The sequence below is a fragment of the Onychostruthus taczanowskii genome, unplaced genomic scaffold, assembly GCF_017590055.1.
Source record: "Onychostruthus taczanowskii isolate IOZ18803 unplaced genomic scaffold, ASM1759005v1 scaffold35, whole genome shotgun sequence".
Taxonomy (NCBI): Eukaryota; Metazoa; Chordata; class Aves; order Passeriformes; family Passeridae; genus Onychostruthus; species Onychostruthus taczanowskii.
Window position 1 is genome coordinate 3,689,963 of NW_024500905.1, and position 20,369 is coordinate 3,710,331.

General features: G+C 42.4%; 1 protein-coding gene across 2 annotated transcripts; it reads right to left on the bottom strand.

Annotated features, from left to right (window-relative positions):
• Positions 1 to 742: 742 nt before the first annotated feature.
• Positions 743 to 12,492, bottom strand: DYRK2 (dual specificity tyrosine phosphorylation regulated kinase 2). 2 transcript variants are annotated; one of them, XM_041411246.1, is made up of 3 exons: positions 12,100 to 12,492; positions 11,226 to 11,362; positions 743 to 2,991 (listed from the first exon to the last, which is right to left on the bottom strand). In XM_041411246.1, the coding sequence occupies exons 1-3, from the start codon at positions 12,152 to 12,154 to the stop codon at positions 1,390 to 1,392; spliced, it is 1,794 nt and encodes a 597-aa protein (XP_041267180.1). In that variant the 5' UTR covers positions 12,155 to 12,492; the 3' UTR covers positions 743 to 1,389. The 2 variants fall into 2 exon arrangements, with proteins under 2 accessions (XP_041267180.1, XP_041267181.1); XM_041411247.1 differs by lacking the exon at positions 11,226 to 11,362.
• Between the last annotated feature and the right edge of the window lie 7,877 nt (positions 12,493 to 20,369).

The following is a 20,369-nucleotide window of genomic DNA, read 5'->3' on the forward strand; positions in this document are numbered from 1 at the left end:
TTAGTAGACCATCCTTCTTCCATGAACGCAGTTAAAAGTAAAAAAGAAAAACCAAGCATCAGCGCACACACACGTGAACAAATCTACACACATCTCTAACTGTTCTTTCAGAGCTAATTTTCATCTACAAATGCCAAAGATTAAATCAAATTCCAAGCACTTAGCTTTCCTTTGATAGTTTTCCCTTATTAGAAACTATTTAGGATGGTGTCTTCCAACTGAAAACCTTTCCACTGAGGATCTTTCCTTCTACAGTTAAGCTGCCTAAGGTGAAGTACTCCTCTACAGGAAGCAATGTAGTAACATCATGTTTGCCCCTACATGCAGATTTGATCTGAAGTGTAAATGTACCACAGAAGTCACAGTCGCTCAAACATTGTCAGAGGAAATAAAAGCAACCTTGAAATCCATGTAGTTTAACAGTCTGGAAGTTACAGTATAAAACTGACAGAATGAGCACTTCTGCCTATGTGATTTTAGGAGATCAAGCTGCACATAAGAAAAAAAAACAAGAGAAGAGATGGGAGGAAAAAACCAAAAAAGAAAAAAGGAGAACCTGTGTGAATGCTCAACGTTACAGACCTGAAACAAAGTTGAGAACAATTTTGCTTTGCCAACTAATCAGCCACTTTCAAATTCAGAGAAACAGACATATTGCCATTTTCATGCTTTCCAAGACCACCCGTTCCTCTCACTCTACCACATGGCATGCAAAGTAAGAGTCATTTTAGCCCCAGTGTTATTTTTTGCATTATGTTTAAATGATCATTTTAATCAAAGCCCATAGCTTTTAAATAGAGAAAGTATTCCATAGGACCTTTAGTGATACCATGACTTTCTCTGGGCTACCACATGAAAAATGACAGTAGAATATGCTATGGCTCAACTTTAAACTACAGGTTTACACATGCTTAACTGTATTCTTTGAGTATTCCTCCTGGAGTCCAGTCAGTCATAGATGTGAGTGTGCACAGAATCCAGACCAAACCCATAAAATCCAAAAGGTAGTCTTTCAAATTTACCCCAGGTTAAAACTAATATGAACCATGGAAGAGAAACCTTTGATACCACGCTGCAATGCATGACAGTCATGTTGTAACCAGTGGCCTGCCACTGATGTTTATTACTGTGTCACACTAGTTACAGTAAGGCTAATTGTACTGTAGAAGACAAACATTTTAAAAAATAAGTATAAAAACTTAAAGCATTGTCCCCGTATTTTTATAAAAACAAAATTAACATTTAAAATTACATTTAAAATGAGTGCTGAAAGATACAAATGAATCGATTTATTGAGCAAATAAAAATGCGTAACTGAGCTAATTTTTCATACAAATAAGGCTCAGCCACATTGTATCTCTCATATTAACAGCATTGGGTTTTTCAAACTCAACTAACGAGTTTTGGCAACACTGTTCTTTGCTGAATATTCCCATTGGCATCTGTCATCTGTGCCAAATTAGTCCTCAGTTTTGAAGCTGAGCTTGAAGTCGGAGGTAACTTGGAAATTGAAGTTATAGCACCAGTACTCTCTGAAATTCTCTTAGCTGAAGCCTTTTCCCCATTTGGAGGTTTTGGCAACCGTCTCCTTAGCCACGGATGCCGCAAAGCCTGGCTGGGTGTCATACGGCCAGCAGGATCCCAGTCTAAACACTGTTTTAAGAAGTCAAGGAAGAGGGGATCATCACACCCCTTTAATGCGTTACCCCACTCTCTGCTCTCCGGTGGGCCACGCAGTTTTCCCCTCCGAGAGCGTCCACCATTAAGTACTACAGAGCCATCAGACAAGGTTGTGATGCTGCAATAGCGGGGATAACCCTTAGAGCTCACAAAGTTTTTTGCTCGCTTGGATCCCTCTAAGAGTTTTGGAGAAGGCATGCCCAACAGTTCAATCATACAAGCCAGCTGATCTCCTTCATCTTCTCCAGGTAAAAGTGGATAACCAGTCAGAAGCTCTGCTAGTATACAGCCCAAGCTCCACATATCTATGGGCATCCCATAACGAGCACCGAGGATGACTTCGGGTGCACGATAAAACCGTGACTGAATGTAAGTGTAGACACGCTGATGCTCATAACAACTTGAGCCAAAATCAATCACTTTAATACCACTTCTACCCTGTTGTTTCAACAGAATGTTCTCAGGTTTAAGGTCACAGTGAATGATTCTGTTTTTGTGCAAAGCATCCAAGCACTGTAAAATTGAGTGGGCAAACTTCCGAACCAAAGGCAGGCTAAAGCCCTGAAACTTGTTTTTCTTTATTAATTCATAAAGGTTCATGCTCAGCAACTCAAATGTCATGCAGATATGGCTGCGGAATGTGAAGTTTTCCAACATGTGAATAACATTCATGTTGTTATCCTTATCTTGTTTCCGAAGGTGTTCCAGGATCTTAATTTCTTCCGCAGCTTGGCGGTGGAAACGTTTTTCATTTCGCACCATTTTTAGTGCCACGTGCTGATGCATCTTGTGATCGTAGGCCTTCACCACCTGCCCAAAGCTTCCTTTCCCTATAACTTTCAGAACTTCATACCTGTATGCAATGTGATCATGGGGTACTTGAATGTAAGACCCTTGGTCATCATCATACCCACAGTTGTTTGAACCACCGATCACACCTTGCCGCTTCTTTGCATTTGGACCCAAGAAGTATATTTCAGGGTAGCTAAAAATCTCATGATGCTCAAAAGCTGTTAATTTTTGCATGTATTGCTTCATTGCTTGCTCTGGTGTGATAACAGAAGCTTTCACCTTCCCCGTTCCTTCTGCAGATTTTAAAGAGCTGGAGCTCCCTTGTCGCCTGTGGGCACTCTCTGTCTGTCTGTCCTGAACCACTGGCAATCCAGATTTGCCTAGCGTTGTAAGTCCATTTGGCTGCGTTGTCAAAACCGTTCTCTTGTTACTATTATCTTCAAAGAGCTGCTGAACCTGGATTTGTCCATGGCTACCAACATGTAGGTGCTCATTCATTGTGTGCTTACCGCTTCCAACCTAAAAATGAAAGGAAATACATACCCAGTTAACAAGAAAGACATGAACTTCATGCTTCAACATTCACTCCGCAACCCTCCTTTATGCCTAAATCACCTCAAAATGAAGTGTCTTCTTAGATGTCAATTGTTTACAGAAAATCTAAAAAAATACAGCACGTATACTGTGATACTGCTGGATGCTATTAAATTTCCTGATCCTTGTTTCTAAAATGCTATTTTCATGACTCTCCAAAATGTCTGCAACAAGGCAATCACAAGCATGCTACCACGAGAAGCTAACAATATTTCCAAGGAATCTTCAAGGCAGCAGACCTTTAACATCAAGATGCATGCTTGAGGGGCATCAGACTTCATAAAAAATAGTAACAGTTTTACAGATGCTGAAGATAAAATACAATGCCTGTAAGAACTCACATGGCTTATGCTCTCACCACCTGTTCTCAGAAATCAAGATTTTAACTTGTTCCTAAATTTGCTGTATATCAAAGATTACAGATACATTTTTAAGCAATAAGGAATGTGTTGTGACATGCACAAAGAGGAAAAGAGCCCACACATTTCTGAAGTTCAGGAATGCAACTTACTGCTTGCATTTGAGACAGTCACAAGTCAGCAAAACATTCCAATCAATGAAGAATAAGCATATCCTTTAGGACTTTCCCAAACCTGTCTAAGAATAACTTTTAACCAAAATGAGATTTGGGGCCTTATGCAGACTTGAGTAGAGAGCCAATCTTTGCCTTGAGGAACATACGGTAACTTTATGTTAAAGGAATAGAAAAAAAAGCATTAATAGATTTTAGAAATTAGATTTGTTCTTGACAGTGTGTACATGGGAATAAACAGCAGCATTCAGCATTTTCAAGCAAACAAACAGCAAAGTGCAAAAATAGCTATTGCTCCAAACGTGTTATTTTTAAGAAGAAACAAGAAATTTACAAGCACACGCATACCTGCCACTAAAATAGCTGTCCTCAGAATTCCTCATTTGCTCTCAAGTAGAGGATAATTAGTTTGTCTTCTGCCTGGTCTTACACAAATGTGGGAAGAATTCCCCTGCTGTCTCTCTAGCTGATTCACCAGTCTTAATATTTATGTCAAATTACTAACAAAAAGCTCATTTGTCAGACAGATGACCAAGCCAGGGCTGAGAACACTTTTCATTTGAACTGTATTTTTTCTAGGCAGCTAAGGATAACACATCCCTTGTTCACTTAAGGTTGCTGAAATTAAATGAGAAAATGACAGTTGTGTGCTGTGATATGAGGCAATGAAATCTGGGCTGCAACAGCAGAAGTGCCTCCTAATGAGAAAACCCAGACATGCAAGGCAGACTCCAGCATACTTTGTGCTTCTGCTAAGGCATCAGTCTGATACGGCAGAAGCATATTTTTGTAAATTCAGTAACTTGTTCCCAAAGACTTGCCAGCTGGACACCAGCTTCACCTTTGGACAGTATATTGAAATTTGCAGCTCTGAAACTCATATAATGTAAGAACAAGGGCTCTTGGGGACTGCTTCTGCCAAGTTGACTGCTCTTCTGATTCCACTTTGACTGATGTCCATTCATCATTGCAGTTTGACTGTGTATGTTTGTTTGCAGAGAAATTTAGGCTCACACTATCAGATTTGATCAATCTCATAGAAAGCACTACCACACAATCACAATTCAAAGCAAAGATGTTTGTAACATTTACGCACAATGAAGATATATAGGAAATAAAAAAAAAACAAACTCCCTTCCTAGTTTGATGCCTCAAAAGCACCAGAAATTAAATCATTAAGAGGACTTCTCATGCCTACAGGCAATTCCTTCAGGTCAAGTTTGAGGCACACTGCAACAGCAGTTTCCTGAAGGTTATATAAACAGCAGTTACTGCAAAGAAAAAAATAATTGCCCCAAGAGCTGCTAAATCACCTATTTCAGAAGAACCAGATCTAGTTTGTAAGATGTGTCATAGGTTCAGCACATGCAGCACTGGAGAGCTGTGCAAGAAAGGCATAATGAAGCAGCAGAGTAAACATACAATTCCAAAGACCGAAGCTAGGAAACTCTAGGTACAAAAATTTATTCTCCAACACTAATTGAACAAAAGCAGAACATATCTTAGACAAACTGGGAGTAGGCAATACTAATGTAGACAATGAAGAAGAAAGAATAATGCTGCAAAAGTAATCTTTAAGAACTTTTTAACCCAAGTACTCATTGCCACAGCTCACATCATTAATTTTTTTCCCCTCAAGTCACCTGTTTTCACAGTTAACTATTTTCCACCATTCCTAAGCACTGCTTGCATCAATATATGTACTGAGAAGTTCTTCAGGGCTTGGAAAAAAATCCCAGATATATATATTCCATCTCAAAGGGATTAAAAAGTTCTTTTTTCTAAAAGTATGTTTGTGAACACATTTTAAAGTGTAAACCATGTAGCTCTGCTTCCTGCATCTTCAGGCAGATTCATGGTTTTTCTTCTGGTTTTTCAAGCAGCAGAATGGAATCACCAGCATTATTCCAACTTCAACCCAAATCCTAAATGACTGGTTTTGCCAGTTTCAATCAGCTGCTTGGGAATGCAAATGCAGATGCAGACAGTAGCAATGGTTTTCTTTGTAGAAAATACCACATTATCACAGGCTGCACAGGAGAAGAGAGCCCACTCTTCTTTCAAAAAAGCCCAACAGGAGTTTTAGAGCTATCAGACACAACACAACCACAAAGTACATATCAAAAACAGACTTTCCTCATCTATTTCCAACCTGGATGAGGGCTGGATTTGCACCAGTCCTTTGCTCTGCCTATCTACTTGTGGCTTCTTGGGTGTCTGAGATTGCTGTCAGGCTCAGGCTTGCACTGCTCACAAGCTCCGCAGCCTTCACCAGCAACAACGTAAGTTCCTGAACCACAATTAATAGGCTTGGCAAGCTACAAAAGACTATAGCCTTCTTAATCCAGTACCAAACTCTTCTTAGGACGCAAATGCTCCATCAGCCTTTCAACCAAAACCACATGCCTGAGAGGTTTATAACACCCCCATTTTGCCTCTGCAGATGGACCCCTAAATTCCAGAACCAACAACCTACTACCTACAACTGACTACCTGCATGCACTTACAAAGCTTACTGATCATATATTGTGTTGTTTGTGCTTAAACCCATCCACACCTTCTAAGATTTACATATTTTTGTAGCACACATAATCAAGAAGCTACTGTTGTAAGTCTACAAAATATAATGAAATAACTGGTGAGCTTGAACCCATCTTCCTGAATCTTCTGACACCATCAATAAGGTAACAGCAAATATTACAATGTAGTGTTTCTTTTCTTTCTTAGTAGTTTCTCATAATTTCAGAATCACCATTAGGATCTTGCTTTTACTTTGGTCTGTTCATTTTATGGAAGTTGATGACTATGCCGAAAGCAGTCACCTAATCTTTGAAGTAGATACCCCAAGCAAAACAAAACAAAACTCCACCCTAAACTATGATCAATAAGTAAATAAAAAGGCAACAAAACTTTAATTTGAGGGCAGTATTATTTGGGCTTCTTTTGCCTTCACAAATGGATTTAGGAACAGAAGTAGGACAGTAATTTACTATACTTAGGCTACAGACCTGTAACAACAGGGAAGCAGCAAAAAAATGAATCCAGCCTACTAACAAGGTGATAAATCCACTTACAATTCCTTTGCAATACACTCACCCAATGCATTGATCTGTTTCAAGACCTTTTACAAGACACTTATAGGACTGATCCCCACAGGAGCATATACCTCTTCTCTACTTTATCCTCTAAATGCATCAAAATATTATGTAATCGTATCATATTTGTAACAGTCACTTTGCGTGATTATTAGCATCCTACAAAACTATCCAAGACAGACACATGATTCAGCTGTATCTTGCAATTCTATTTTGAGCAGAATCACAGAAAAAAGATTTTGCTGTCAATCAAAATCTAAAAAGGTTTGCAAAATTAATCTTAATAATAGAGCAATCATGATGGCCCGCTGAAATACTGCACAGGAATAAGATGTCATTATCTGTTATTACTTCACACAGATGAGGACAAAGGGAGAAAACAGTGTTCTAAAGTAGTAACTTAATTAAAGAATAATTGTTACACTATATACCCCTTTCTTCACAGCATTTCTGGGCAGCCATTTTCAGTCCTACTGTGTCAAATACACAAGAGGCATATGGTATCAGGTGCAGCATGCTTCACTGCCTATTTTGTTGACTACAAAACAAAAGCCTGAGCAAAGGTATAAAAGGCCTTCTTTTTCCTTGATAAACTAATTTAGCAACATTCCTCTGTTCAGAACTAAAAATACTTGCTAATTAGTACAATGATAATAACACTGGATTATCCCTAATGGTTTTATCATGAGTATGGGTTTTATACACCAGAAAAGATTAAGCCTTTGTTGAGCTTGGGGCTCAACAAGAGTAGTAGAAGGAACACACCATTTGGATTTTTGCTGTTGTTGTATCTGGTCCATATAAGCTTATTCTTTTTAAGTTAAACACAACTTCATATAGCAAATATTTTCACAGACTGAGCTGTGTCTCAAAAGTGATACTGATTCTTAAATTTTTAAATTATATTAGGGGTGCAGTGAGTTTAAATACTTCTGGGACACCCTGCATTTATTACACATGATGACACTCAAAAGGACAGCCAATGTACACTAAATTGAACCCCTTGGGTTAGGTGAACTATACAAATATGAGAGATGTGCCCAAAAGTACTGCAAGTCCTTACAGCACCACAATCACCAGCTGCTGGAACCCAAATTTCACAGCTGACCCCCATAGCCCCTGAAAGCTAAGACAACCTCATATTCCCCCCAGAAACAAATTTTAAATAGAGGAAGAAACATCCACAGAAAACGAGATGTAATAAAATCCAGGTCATGACTGCATAGTTATTTCCACTCAAATGTGACAGCATTTCTGTGGCAATTTAATACATGAAAACACCACAATAAGAAGGTATTTGCTTTGATTTTACCTGCTTCAAAGCAGGTGACAAGAGCAAAAATTAGCATCGTGTGACCTACCAGGTCTTTGCATTAACAGAGTCCAGGAATCTCTGTTCCATTACAATGTAAGTCAATTAAAAAAATAAATTTTAAAAAATCAAGACTAATGCAATGATACAAAAGTATAAGGGTAAACATTCAATGCTGGTGGCAAAAGAAAATAGGCTTGCTGTACAGAAATCTTAGGGCTTGAAGGAGGGAGGGCACTGAATCATGCATTGTAAAGGGATTGTTTTACAGTACTAGACAGGAGGATAAAAACATTAATACTTGTATGCTGCAAGAAAAAGAGAAACAGTACAGAATGCTGGAATGCATGCCAAGCGAGAAAGAAGAGAGACAGAGCTAGGCAGAAGACAGAGATGAGTCTGGAAAAGGGACTCAAGACAGGTTGGGATTTATACAAGCAGAGCAGCAGGCAAGCAAGGTAATCTCTACTGCAGCTTGTCAACTGGATGTTAGAACACCATAATGAAATAGGAGAGAGTGAATGGAAAAAGGTTCCAATCATCACAGCAAGAACTTAATGCTTCCAAAGAGAAAACACTGACTTTGGAAAGGAAAATGAAGAGGACAAGGGATTGGAAACAGGTTCATGTTTTCCACCACGAGGCAAAAAAAGACAGCCAGGGATGGAAGTATACACAAATAAGCCGAGGATGAAGGCACATTAAAAAAAAAATAAATAAACAAAACCTTTCCCTAGTAGAACACAACTCCACCTGCTTAGCAACAAAGGCTGCTGTGCTTGCAAAGACTGCCACCAAAATCTCTGTCCCATTTTATGAAGCTTGTGTAAAACATCATCTTCTCCCCTTCTACCCATGCTATTTATAATCTACCGAACAACGAAATTTCACTTGACAGTAGGAGACCATAGTTTCAGTAGAGGCTGGATCACAGAAGCAAGAAATGTGACAGGTAGTTGACTTCTTCCCTGCCTGCATTAAAAGAAAAACCCTTCAGCTTAAACAAAACATAACTCCTCCCTCAGTTTCTCTCACAATTAGTATACATACTATGCACACATATATAAACACCAGCAGTTCACCCACTTAAGCACACCATACCTTCTGAAAGTTTGAAACACAAACAGAAATATTCTGGTTTTAGCTATTACAGAAGGCATATAGATACAATAGAGATGAAAACAGGATAAGCAAATGGACACAAGAAGGAAAATAATATAAGAAAACTGAAAGGACCCATTTTAAACAGGTCTGATTGGAGGAAGTGGTGGGATGCAAAACCAATGGTTTCAATCTGTCAGTGTCAGCTGAGGTCAGTAGACCTAAGCTTACAGAACAGATAATGCCCCCCCTATTTTTTTTTCAGGTTAAAATCCAGCATTCTGGTGTCATATCTGATCCTTACCACAAAAAGTTATGTTAGCAAACCACAAAATAACCACTTACAAAGGCAATATGAGGCATTTCTGTAATAGCACCCAAGGCTAAAAAACCACTGTAGAGTAGGCTCTTTATCACAAAGGAAAGGCAGACTTTGAAACAGTCAGAATCTAGAGGGATGTGATCCATCACCATATAATGCTTCATCATTCCTGGGTGCTTCCATAAGTACACATATATATGCTACATATAAACATAGGCACACACACACAATCACATATTTGTAAAGATATTAGGAACACAGAAATGTAACACTTGAACACCCCTTGAATGCTTTTATAAAGACTGCATCTTTACATACATATATATATTATATATAGTGTCTGTATGTATATATATATATATATACACAAAATCTTTGTATAAGAATACCAAAGTTCTCTACTTCCAAAATTAGTAAGTAGTCACAAAAAAACCAGCTAGACCACCATGCTTCCACAAATCCTAAATTAAGTCTGGGCTCTGTTACATGTGAGCCCTACTGTAAATGCACTTGCATGATTGGTGTCCAGGCTGTTTGTACTATGTTCCTTCTTCTATGATTTTATTTAAACAAACCCCTAAACTGTTGCCCCAACTCTAAAATCAAGCAGCACTTAACTGGTATACAAATGTGAAGAAAATTGGCCTTTTATACTAACAAACAATTCAGACATGTACTCTAGTTACATAAATATACAATGAAGTTGATCTCAAGTATGCAGCTCCACCTTGAATTTGCAGAATACTCTTCACTCCTTCTGAGAATACCTCACATATATATACTGATTTTTTATTTAACTTAAGACAATTTTTGCTATAAATGGATTTGAATAAGATGTTTTACCCCTCAAGTTACATGGAAAGTCACTGAAACACTAATATTTAAATGCACAGTTTCACCTTCCACTAGCCCATAATCACATTACCATTTAAAGCTCTGCCAATGTTTACGAAGACAGTATGTGAGCATCCACAAAGAGCTCATTAATTCTATGAAAAGTATGCCATCAATGCCTTTCAGGGTCAGTATGAAATCTTTCAGAATAAAAGGAAATGTATGCAATAAAAATTTCAGATATTTACTGTTAACATGACAGTATATAGATCCCTCTCTCTACTCTGTCGTGCCTTCAGGACAGAGATACCTCCTCTTACCCATATATAGTGGCATACTTGGGAAGTTTCATTCCTAATAGATTAACTAGGAGTGGGAGATAGTGTGAGATACCACAGAACCGGAAAATAACGCCCTTTTCGTGCCATCAGCGGCTATTTCTTTACAGGTAAACTACTGCAGCAATAAAGGCAGATTCATCCAATCATTGTCCCTGAGCACAGCGATAGCTATCTCTAGGGAAGACTGCTATCGGCCTGAGCTGATCAGACATCTGAAGGAGAGAGCAGCCTTCATTTTTCACCACAGTTCATACGACATTTTAATCACGGGGACTAACCTCATCTCAAAAAATGTATTCACTAGAACATTTCTATGCGAGTGTGAAAGATCGAATTTGTCTCTGAAAATGAGACACAAAACCAGACTGAAGGAGGGGAGGGGGGTAGCTGGGGAGGGAGAAAGCAATGTGTGCAGTTACAGGGTCCCAGCCTCTCAACAAGCACGCACATTTCACCGGAGCCTGCAGAAATCCACCGCACGTCGCTCCAGCACCATGCGCCTCGGGGGGCCCACGCGCGCTCGGTCCCGCCGCTGGGGACACCTGGCGAGCAGCGCCGCGAGACCCCGGGGCCAGCCGCCCCTTCCCCGCACCCCGTCCACCCCTCCCCTGCCCGGGCTCACCGTGTGGGAAGCGTTGCTGGCCCTGAGCGGCGGCAATGCGAGGGGCGACGGCGGGCCGGTCCCAGCTCCTGCCCGGGAGACCCCGGCTCCGGTGCCCGGGGAAGACGGCAGCGGGCGGCCGCTGTCCCCTGCCCTGCCTGCGGAGAGCAGAGGGGTGAGCGCGGCGGGCAGCTGCGGCCCGTCGGGGCGGCGGCGGCCCCAGCGCTCGGCCAGCACCGCCGCCCGTCTTGCTTCAGGCAGAAGCCATTAAAAGCTAATCACCGCCGCGGCGCACACACGCACCGATCCGGCTAATAGCGCGGGCGGGCCGTGCTCGCCCGGCTAAACCCTTCATCCGAGATTAACCCGCCACCGGCAGGCGCCTAACCGGGAGAACAAGGTCTGCTCCGCGCACGCCTCGGGGCTGGACGACTGCCCGCGCCTCCCGCCTCCCCCCGAGCCGTCTGGCCCGGCGAAATCCCGGAGCCGCGGGGGACCTGCCAGGAGTTCACAAGTCTGCCGCGGGAAGCGGCGGCGAGCACCGCTGCCCCTTGTCAAACGCAGCCACTCCGGCATTCGCGGCGCTCCCCAGTTCTCCTCGGATCGTTTCCCTACGTGATTTCTCTCGGCCTCCCGCTCACCCTGCCCCTGTCCCCCGAGGCGAACTCGCCATCCCGCACAACAGCGGCTCGCCGGAGCCCAAGTGCGCAGCCCCCGACGGCCCCCCGGGCTCGGCTGCCGCGGGGGGGGTGCGGATCATTGTTCGACGCACACGGCACCTCTGCGGCGGCGGCCGCGGGGCCCCCGAGCCCCCCCGCCTCCGTCCCCCTCCGCCGGGCCTCCGCAGCCCGGCCCAGGGGTGGCGGTCGCGGCGGCCCTCGCTCGCTCTCCTTACCGGCTGGATAGGCAGAACCAGCGGCGGCGCTAGCCGAGGGTTTTCTGGTTAACATGGCCGCTGGAGAGGAGGGAGAGGAAAAGGCATGTCAGGGTGGCTCTCCTCCGCTGCTCCTCGGCCTCTCCGGGCGGCGTCTGCCTCTCTTCTCCGATCAGCTACACCCAGACCCAGACACGTCCTGCGCTGCATCCCCCTGGCCCCGGGCCGGCCGGACAGACCCTCCAACGGCCCGCCGTCGCCTCTCGCCGCAGCAGCAGCAGCCGCGCCGCCGCCGCAGCCCCCGGCCCAAGCTCATCACCTTCCCCGCCCCCGCCCCGGTCGCCCCGGTCCCCTCGCACGGAGGAGGGGGCAGCAGCAGGCGGCTGGACAGGACCCTCCTCCTCGCGCGGCGGAGCGGGGACAAACAGGATGGGCAATCCCCGCCCCGTCGGCCGCGTGCCCTCCTTCCGTCCCTCCCCGCCGCTCCCTCCTGTTCCCTACCGCTCCGCCGCCGCGGAGGCGGCGCGGCCCGCGGCTCCCCCCGGGCGCCGCACGTCCATGTTGGCCCCGGGCAGGGCGGCGCGGGCGCGGGCACAGCGACCGGGACCGGCTCCGGCCGCCCGGCCAGCCCCCGGCCTGGCAGCGCCCCTGTGCGCGAGAGGGAGGGGGCGATGCCCGCGGGGAAGTCGGCGTGTGTGGGAATCGTGTGTGGGGGCAGAGGAACCGAGGGATGGCCGGCTCGTCAGGCGGCGGGGACCACTCTGTCAGACCGGAAAGACAAAGGTGGCCCCGTGGGACGAGGGATAAATAACTTGAAACGCATAGTCGTTAAGTGAAAACTTAAAAAAGAAGAAGCTTTTGGGATTGCCCGGGAGGCGTAAATGTCTCAGCCTAGAATGAGAAGTGCGAGGGGCGTTATTGGCCTTGTTTTCCAAACTGCACGACGTGCTTTGTGGAGTACAATGCTTTGAATTCCTGGTTTGTCAGCTCGAGCGTCATTACTGCCAAAAATAGAAGACTAAGCATTTGCCCCGCTTGGAACAGCGTTGAAGTGAACTGTCCTACCTATGCTCAGCCCTTTTTGAAGGCCATACAGATCTGACAGGTTTTTGTTTTGAAACAGCTGGTAGATCATAGACCTCCCTTCATCCCCTTCCACAGAAAAGACAGAAAAATTAATCTCCCCTTTCCCTATGTCTAAGAAAAAAATAAAAAACACCAAAACAAACAAAAACCCCTAAATAAATCCATGCCTTTGCCTCTTCCAGTGCCACAGGTACATGCATAAGCAAAGACTTTTCCTGTACTGATACAAAGAAATAAACAATTTCCCTAACCCCTCCTGTCACATAGAGAGAACAATCACACCCACCTAATCTTTTCTCTCTACTGTAGCTGAAAGAAAGCTTTGTCTTCTGCAATATGCCCCCAGTGTCCCTTCCCATTGGCTGGCAGGTGTATAAATGGTGGGGTTTCATTACTTTCTGTATTTTCTCATCATTTTCACAAGCAGTGCATGCACATCAAAGGTATCTGCATATCAAACACTCTGATAACATTAGTCTTCTGCGATACCTTAAATGTTTCAGGAATGGCAGACAGAAAAAAAAAAAAAAAGATACTTTCTTAGTTAGTCCAGGGAGGGATGGAGGGGAAGCTTGTTCATGCTCAGACTAGATAAAAAACTGGAATTTATACCAATTATATTTTTGTAGGGCTTGCAGGATTTCTTTATCTTGAATGATGTGTCTTTTCTGAGTGTCAATGTCACAGATGGTTTCATGCATGTTCAGAGATTGCATCTAAACTCTGAGATAAGACAAAGCCCTCTAAATTGTCCTGATTCAACCCCTTTCCAGTCGAGTACACTGTCCACAGTACGCTTTCCACAGTTTATTCAAACACTCTTGGACTGCTATGAAGACTATGTAAAAAATGGAGCTAATCTATCACATAGTAAACAGTATTTAAATTAACTCAGTGGGAACCCATTACAGTGGTGCCTGTCCAGCTATTCTCTTTCTAAGACTGCATGCGCTGTAAGCATTAGTCTTGAATCCTGTGAGTGGCCTTGGGCCTGCTTGGATGCCTTTCTTTCTCTGTCTCTCTCTCCATCTGCAGCCCATCCTGACATTTGCTGTCAAGGATAGTGATGGAGTCTGAATTGCAGCTCAAAGGCAAGCCCACCTTGATTCTTTCTGAATGCAATGCAAGAAACTTCAGTTTAAAAGCCCCTTTCATGCAGAATTTAGATTGATAAAGAGGAGGAAAATGCTAATATAATCACAAAATACCATGGCTGCAAATAGCAATGCCTTTAACAGCTCTCTTTAAAATCCTGGAGGCAGATATGCAGAGAAAAGAAGAAAGCAAAACCTAAATAGTCAAAGACAAAGCAAAGGGTAATTATTTCATGGCCAAGCCTTACACTCAGCAATCTGAACTATTTCCTGTTGAGTGTCCACAGGACTTTCTTCTTTGTGATACTGGCTGTACTGAGCATATTGGCACTTTCCAGACTAGTGCTACATAGAATGAGATCAACAGGCTTCAGTTCCCAGGACAGAAATAAGTGTTAGGCACCTGACAGGAGAAAGTGTATGGTGCTCAGAAATTTGAGAGTAAAATGAGTCAGGATTTTATTGATCCTTTTTCCTGCTCACTCAGCTTTTGTTACTCAAAGGTTTGAACTAACCTGTAATGATAGAAGATTAGTCTTCCCTTTCTTGCAGACAAATCCACTGAGTATTCATGAGTGACAGACTACTCAGAATCATGGAATAGTTTAGGTTGGAAGGGACTTTTAAACCATCTAGTCCAAACCCCTGCAATGAGCAGGGACAGTTTCAACTAGATCAGGTTGCTCAGAGTCCTGTCCAACCTGACCTTGAATGTTTGGGGTGGAGCATCCTCACATCTCTAGTGGTACCAACTGTGCCAGTGTTTCATCACCCTTGTAAAATATTTCTTCCTCATATCTAGTCTAAATCTCTCCCCCTTGAGTATAAAAATTGTAGCCCTTGTCTTATCAAAAGGTTGGTACAGGTCCCTCAAAACAGGTTGTCCCCATCATTCTTATAAATCCCCTTTAAGTGTCAAAAGGCCACCATAAGGTTTCCCTGGAGCCTTTTCTTCTCCAGGCTGAACAACCCTGCCTGTCTCAGCCTGTCTTCACAGTGGAGGTGCTCCATTCCTCTGGTCACTTTTGTGGCCTTCCTCTGGACCCACTCCAACAGGCCAACTGGTACTTCCAAGGGACTTGTACGGTAGTGTCATCAAAGCAGTTGTTTTTAAGAGAAATATCTGAAAACTTTATTTCCAGACAGGTATCCAAAGAGGCCTGTTGACTGGAAAGTGCCAACTCAGTGGGACAAAGGCAGTAACTGGTTCTGTGCCACAGTGGGCAAGTAAGGAATAAGGTGAGGGAGCAGTTGGAAGTGCTGGGGACAATCAGAAGGTTGTTTGCCACAGCTGTTTCGGAGAGGTTTAGGTTGGTTTGTTACAGATATCATCCTCCCATGATAAACTGCACCAAGTGTTACGGTACAAAAATTAACAACTATTTGGTAAAAATAAAGTGGCAAAATCACAACCATTAAATTACAAAATTAAAACTCATTAAAAAAAAAAAAAGCCCAACAGAACCAGAACATTCTAGAATAAAACCTGATAACTGTAATACCATGTCTAAAAGCAGTCCTGCCCACATAGAACATTAAAATGCATTATTGAAGATATTATTCTGGTAGTGTGGAGAGACACAGAGTGTGCTGTGTTTCTTGAGCCATTCAGTCAGGCCCTTGTGACCAAGACAGATATTAATTCTAAGCATTCTGTGAGGGGTTGCTGAGGTCTGTTTGTCAAGCTGCCTAGGGACCCAGTTCATATCTAGTTGCCTCGCACTGTGCCTCCTTAGCAGCCCTGTGAGATCTCCTGTGCCAGTCCACTTACCTCTTCAAAGTTGATGGGTTAAGGTTTAATTAAATGGGGGTTTGGTATGCAGTTGTAGGGCAAGCAAGGCTGGCTGGTCAGTCACAAAGCATCTCTGCTACTATGGTATTAGCAAATGCTTATGTGGCCAGGCACCAGGGAATTCCTGAGAAGCCATGCATGTCCAAAGCTGCGGTGATGACACTGTGGGGCTCCCACGGTGACAGGTGCAACGATTGCTCAGCACCTTGCTATGCGTTGTCCATTCTCACCAGGCACAGCAAACTATTCTGGCTGTAGATAAACCACACTAGGTAAAGCAAACACAAGGCTCCTCAAACATCAGGGGGTTGAAGGACATGGCACTTAGTGACATGGCTTAGTGATAGATTTGAAACTGTTAGGTTAGCTTTTGGATTTAACTTAAGGGCCTTTTCCAACCTAAATTATTCTGTGATTCTATGAAAAGTAGAGGTTAGACAAGCCTAGAACACAGAAAGTAAAAATGTGGCTTTCTGCCACCTTTTAATCATCCCCTCCTACTAATCAGAATTTGCATGAAGGAGGATCATTACTAATTCTCAACATCTTTTAAAAGTTTCTTGTGAAGCAGACCTTAAATGCTGAGCCGGAGACATTAAAACACTAGAATATGTCTCAGCATTAATTAATCATGAGGCCAAACCTGTTGTCTCAGCCAGTAATATGTATTTTAAAAGTAAACCCTGAAGGCCAGTAAGTGGTTGCTTCAAGATGGTGTGAACACAATCAGCACCAGGTTCTTGTTAATTTGTTGTGGATAATTTAGGCATGAGCAGGACTGCGTATAGTACAGTGTTGTCTTTCAGCAGATCATTCTGAGAGCAGTGTGGGCACTTTAAAATACAGCAGCCTACAAATACTAGCACTGCAGATGGAAAGCACACCAGTCAGGACTCAACTAGCTCTCAAACATGCACTTCACTATGTGGTACACATATAAGGTTTGCAACTCCACCCTCTCTCTGTGTTCCCAGCAAACAAAAAATTCCCAGCAGAGCATCTTCAGCTTAGAATAAAATTGTATTTCAATGCAGTTATAAAAGGTAAACTTATGTATTCAGAGAAAGAGTGCAGAGGGTTACTGCCACAAGTCAACTTGCTGGTACGTATTCATACTGACATGAGAGTATATGAAGCTAAACTGGCTTGCCAGGTTCAGATGTTTGTTGGCCTTCATTCCAGTGTGTGTTCTGTTGAGCTTAAACTTCCTTCTGTGTTCAAGGGTTTAAGAACTGCTGTTTAAGAACACATCATTCACAATTTCTATTACAGTACTAAGACACAACAAAGGATGTTTTAGTAGTCAGTGAGTACACCCCGAAAAGAAACTCTGAGATTGCTCAGAGTTACTGTCTGTAAATCTGCAAGCATACAAATAGTTTTTACTCTTCTGCTATTACAGCTATTTTGTGGGAGATTATCTCACAATATATTTGTATTTTAGTGCTGTCAAACAGCATACTAAGTAAAATGCTTTTCCTTTCCACCAGACTATGCCAATGTTTCTAAATTTCTGTATTATATTTTTCCTATATAACTTCTGGATTCTTATAGTATTAATATCATTAGAACATTAGAGTTACTCCTTTGTGTATACTCCCAGCAAGTTTAACAGGAGGAGAAAAGATTCCTGTTTTCCTGTCTCATCCAGCAGAAGCAATTCTGATGGAATCACTGGAGTAGCATTAATATAAAACTAATCTCAGGGAAAAAGCCTAATGCTGGTTGAATCTTTTGAACTGATGCACACCCTTCTTTATGTACTCAGCAGAAAACTGAACCTCTGGAAGAAGAAAAGAAAAATTATGTGTCTTTGGCTCTTGTGTGGTTTCTTCCACCATGTTGTGAAGCTTCTCTGTTGCCCCAGCTACACAATTAAGGAAGATGTGATAATTGCAGACATAAATTAAAACTACTCTCTCTCCTGTCACTTGGATGTTAATCTTTGCTAAGTCTTATAAAACAACTGTTACTGCAAGTTTAGTTTGCAGATGATACCCGGGATTTCTACCAAAGAGTTTCAGAGAGAAACCACAAACTTGTTAGACCTTATGTCATTTCTGAATTCAGTTTCCTATTTTAACCACCTAACTTTAAAGGGTTTGTGGGACTCAGCTACTCTTGACAGTAGTGTTTCATAGAAGCTGGGATTTAATTCTGTCAGTTGCTGAGAAGTTTCCACTCCCCTGAATCAGAGAGCCCAGCATCTCACAGGGTGTACTGAAATTGAGAAATTACATATCTCACTCACTTGTAATAAAGCTCATTAAAATTATTAAAATCACTGCCCTATGAAAGCACAAAACTGAGACATAATTAAAAGATAAGGGGTCAGAGGAACTCAGAATCCAGAAGGAACTCTGACCAAGTTATTTTCCTCACCCAGGCTTTCTCTGGGCAGAATTCATTTATAGTAAAAGAAAAATGAATCATTAAGTCCCAGGGTCTGACCATTATATTATTAACCAGTATAATCTACTTTCAGGATTTACATGGTGACTCTTGAGCTAGGCCATGAGCCACCTGCTGAAAAGCAAAATTAAGGCTACATGCTGAGAAAGCACTTTCTCATTAAAATATAATCAAGGTTTGTTAGGGCAACAAAAAAAGAACCAACCTGATGTGCTAAATTAAACTGAGTGAGAACTGAAGGTATCAGGCAGCTGTGAAGGGTTCTTCAGCTCCCTCTTTTGCAGGGTGTAAACCCTACATGGGCTAACCATGGGAAACACAGACTGCGTCTCTTGAATGTATGTAAAAGAAGCCCCTGGCCATGTTTCCTAAGAATAGTATGTGCAACACATGTGGTACTTTTCTTCTGTAATGAGCCTCCTTACCTTTCTCCATTGATCACAGAAGTGTAAAAAAGAATTTCAAGTGAGCATGGTCGGGCTGATATTTGAGTAACAAGAAGGGATGTGCAGGTATGTATTTATAGTGTGGAAAGTTAAGAGGAATCTTCTCAGTGTTTCCTTCTGTACCTTACTACTGTTCCTTGGGTGTGGAAGTACCCTAAGCTGTCCAGCCTCTCATTCACACTGCTGTGTGAATGCTTGGAGGATGTGTGTATTTAGGTGTGGAGGGTGGGAAAAGAAGGATAGAAAATACATTATGTGAAAATTAAACAGAGGTTTTAATATACTATCATAATTTCTAATCTCCCTCCAAAGGAATAAATGTACATATTAACACACAAATATTTCACCATAAATTCAGAAAATTGAAACTTAAAATCGTTGTATAATTTGGAAAATTAAGTAAACAAAGAAAAATTCATGCAGGCATTCTACAAATAGAGAAAAAGAGAAAAGAGGCCCAAGGGACACTTCAGTATGTGTGCTATTTTATTAGTAAAATGAATCCCAGTGGTTTCAAAAAGAGCATTCACACACAGTTCCACCTTTAATTAGGATCCCAGCTTTAAATTATAGAACACTTTTTTTGCTTAGCTGAGATATTAATTTTAATTTGCAGAAAGGCAGAGGTTGCTGCCTACAGGTAACTCCCTATAAATAGATCTAGTTGTGTGCGAAATGGGTAACATTAACACGAGGAGCTAGGCCTAATGTGTAGGCAGCTCATAAAAGGAAACCACATGTGGCAGAAACGATGGTGCCAATGCCCATTCTAGTGCCTGGCAAAATGTGCTGGGGTGTCAAAGCAGAGACAGAAACCATAGACACAAATACCCAGGAGATTTCCCCCTGCTTGAGCTGGCCAATTCAAGAACATCTGAAGGGTCTTTAGAAAAAAAGAGTCACTGTCATCAGAGAATTCTCTTCTGTAAAATCATGGCAAAAGCACTCATTTGGCAAAGTTCAGTGCATTGGACCTTCAGCCTCTGAAGGTGTGCAACAAACTACAAGCTGCTGAATCTGGAAACAGGAATTCATGACTCACTGGCTCAGAGAGAGAAAGTGTTTCAAAGAGAAATTAAAGATGAGAAAGACTACTGCTGTGAGGTTAGACTTTAGAAGTGTTTTTAATGTTGCATAATGAACATTAATATTCGGTTTCCCCAGTCCAGTCACACAATATACAAAGTTTTGGTGAGTATTTTGAATCAGGTGAATATTTTCAAATAGTGTTTAACTTCAGTTTGTAAAGGCTAATGATCTGTTTCTGTAAACATAAAACAAACTGGAAAACAGGCAGTAAAAAGCCAAGAGGCAAGAAAGGAAGAAAACAAGGGTAGGAAAGATAACATTAAAAAGATTATGAAAAGCCACATATAAAAAGAAAAGAGAATGAAGTAAAGCAGCAAAACACAATCATCTTTTATTTTCTGACATTAGCTTCCTGGTAGTGTGACCTTTGCC

Bases quoted from the DNA above. Each gene is read 5' to 3' on its own strand.
- DYRK2 (XM_041411246.1), bottom strand. From the start codon at position 12,154: ATGTTAACCAGAAAACCCTCGGCTAGCGCCGCCGCTGGTTCTGCCTAT. The intron at 11,363-12,099 runs GTAAGGAGAGCG...TGCTCTCCGCAG, and splicing joins TGGTTCTGCCTATCCAGCCG to GCAGGGCAGGGGACAGCGGC. The intron at 2,992-11,225 runs GTGAGCCCGGGC...TTTCATTTTTAG, and splicing joins CCAGCAACGCTTCCCACACG to GTTGGAAGCGGTAAGCACAC.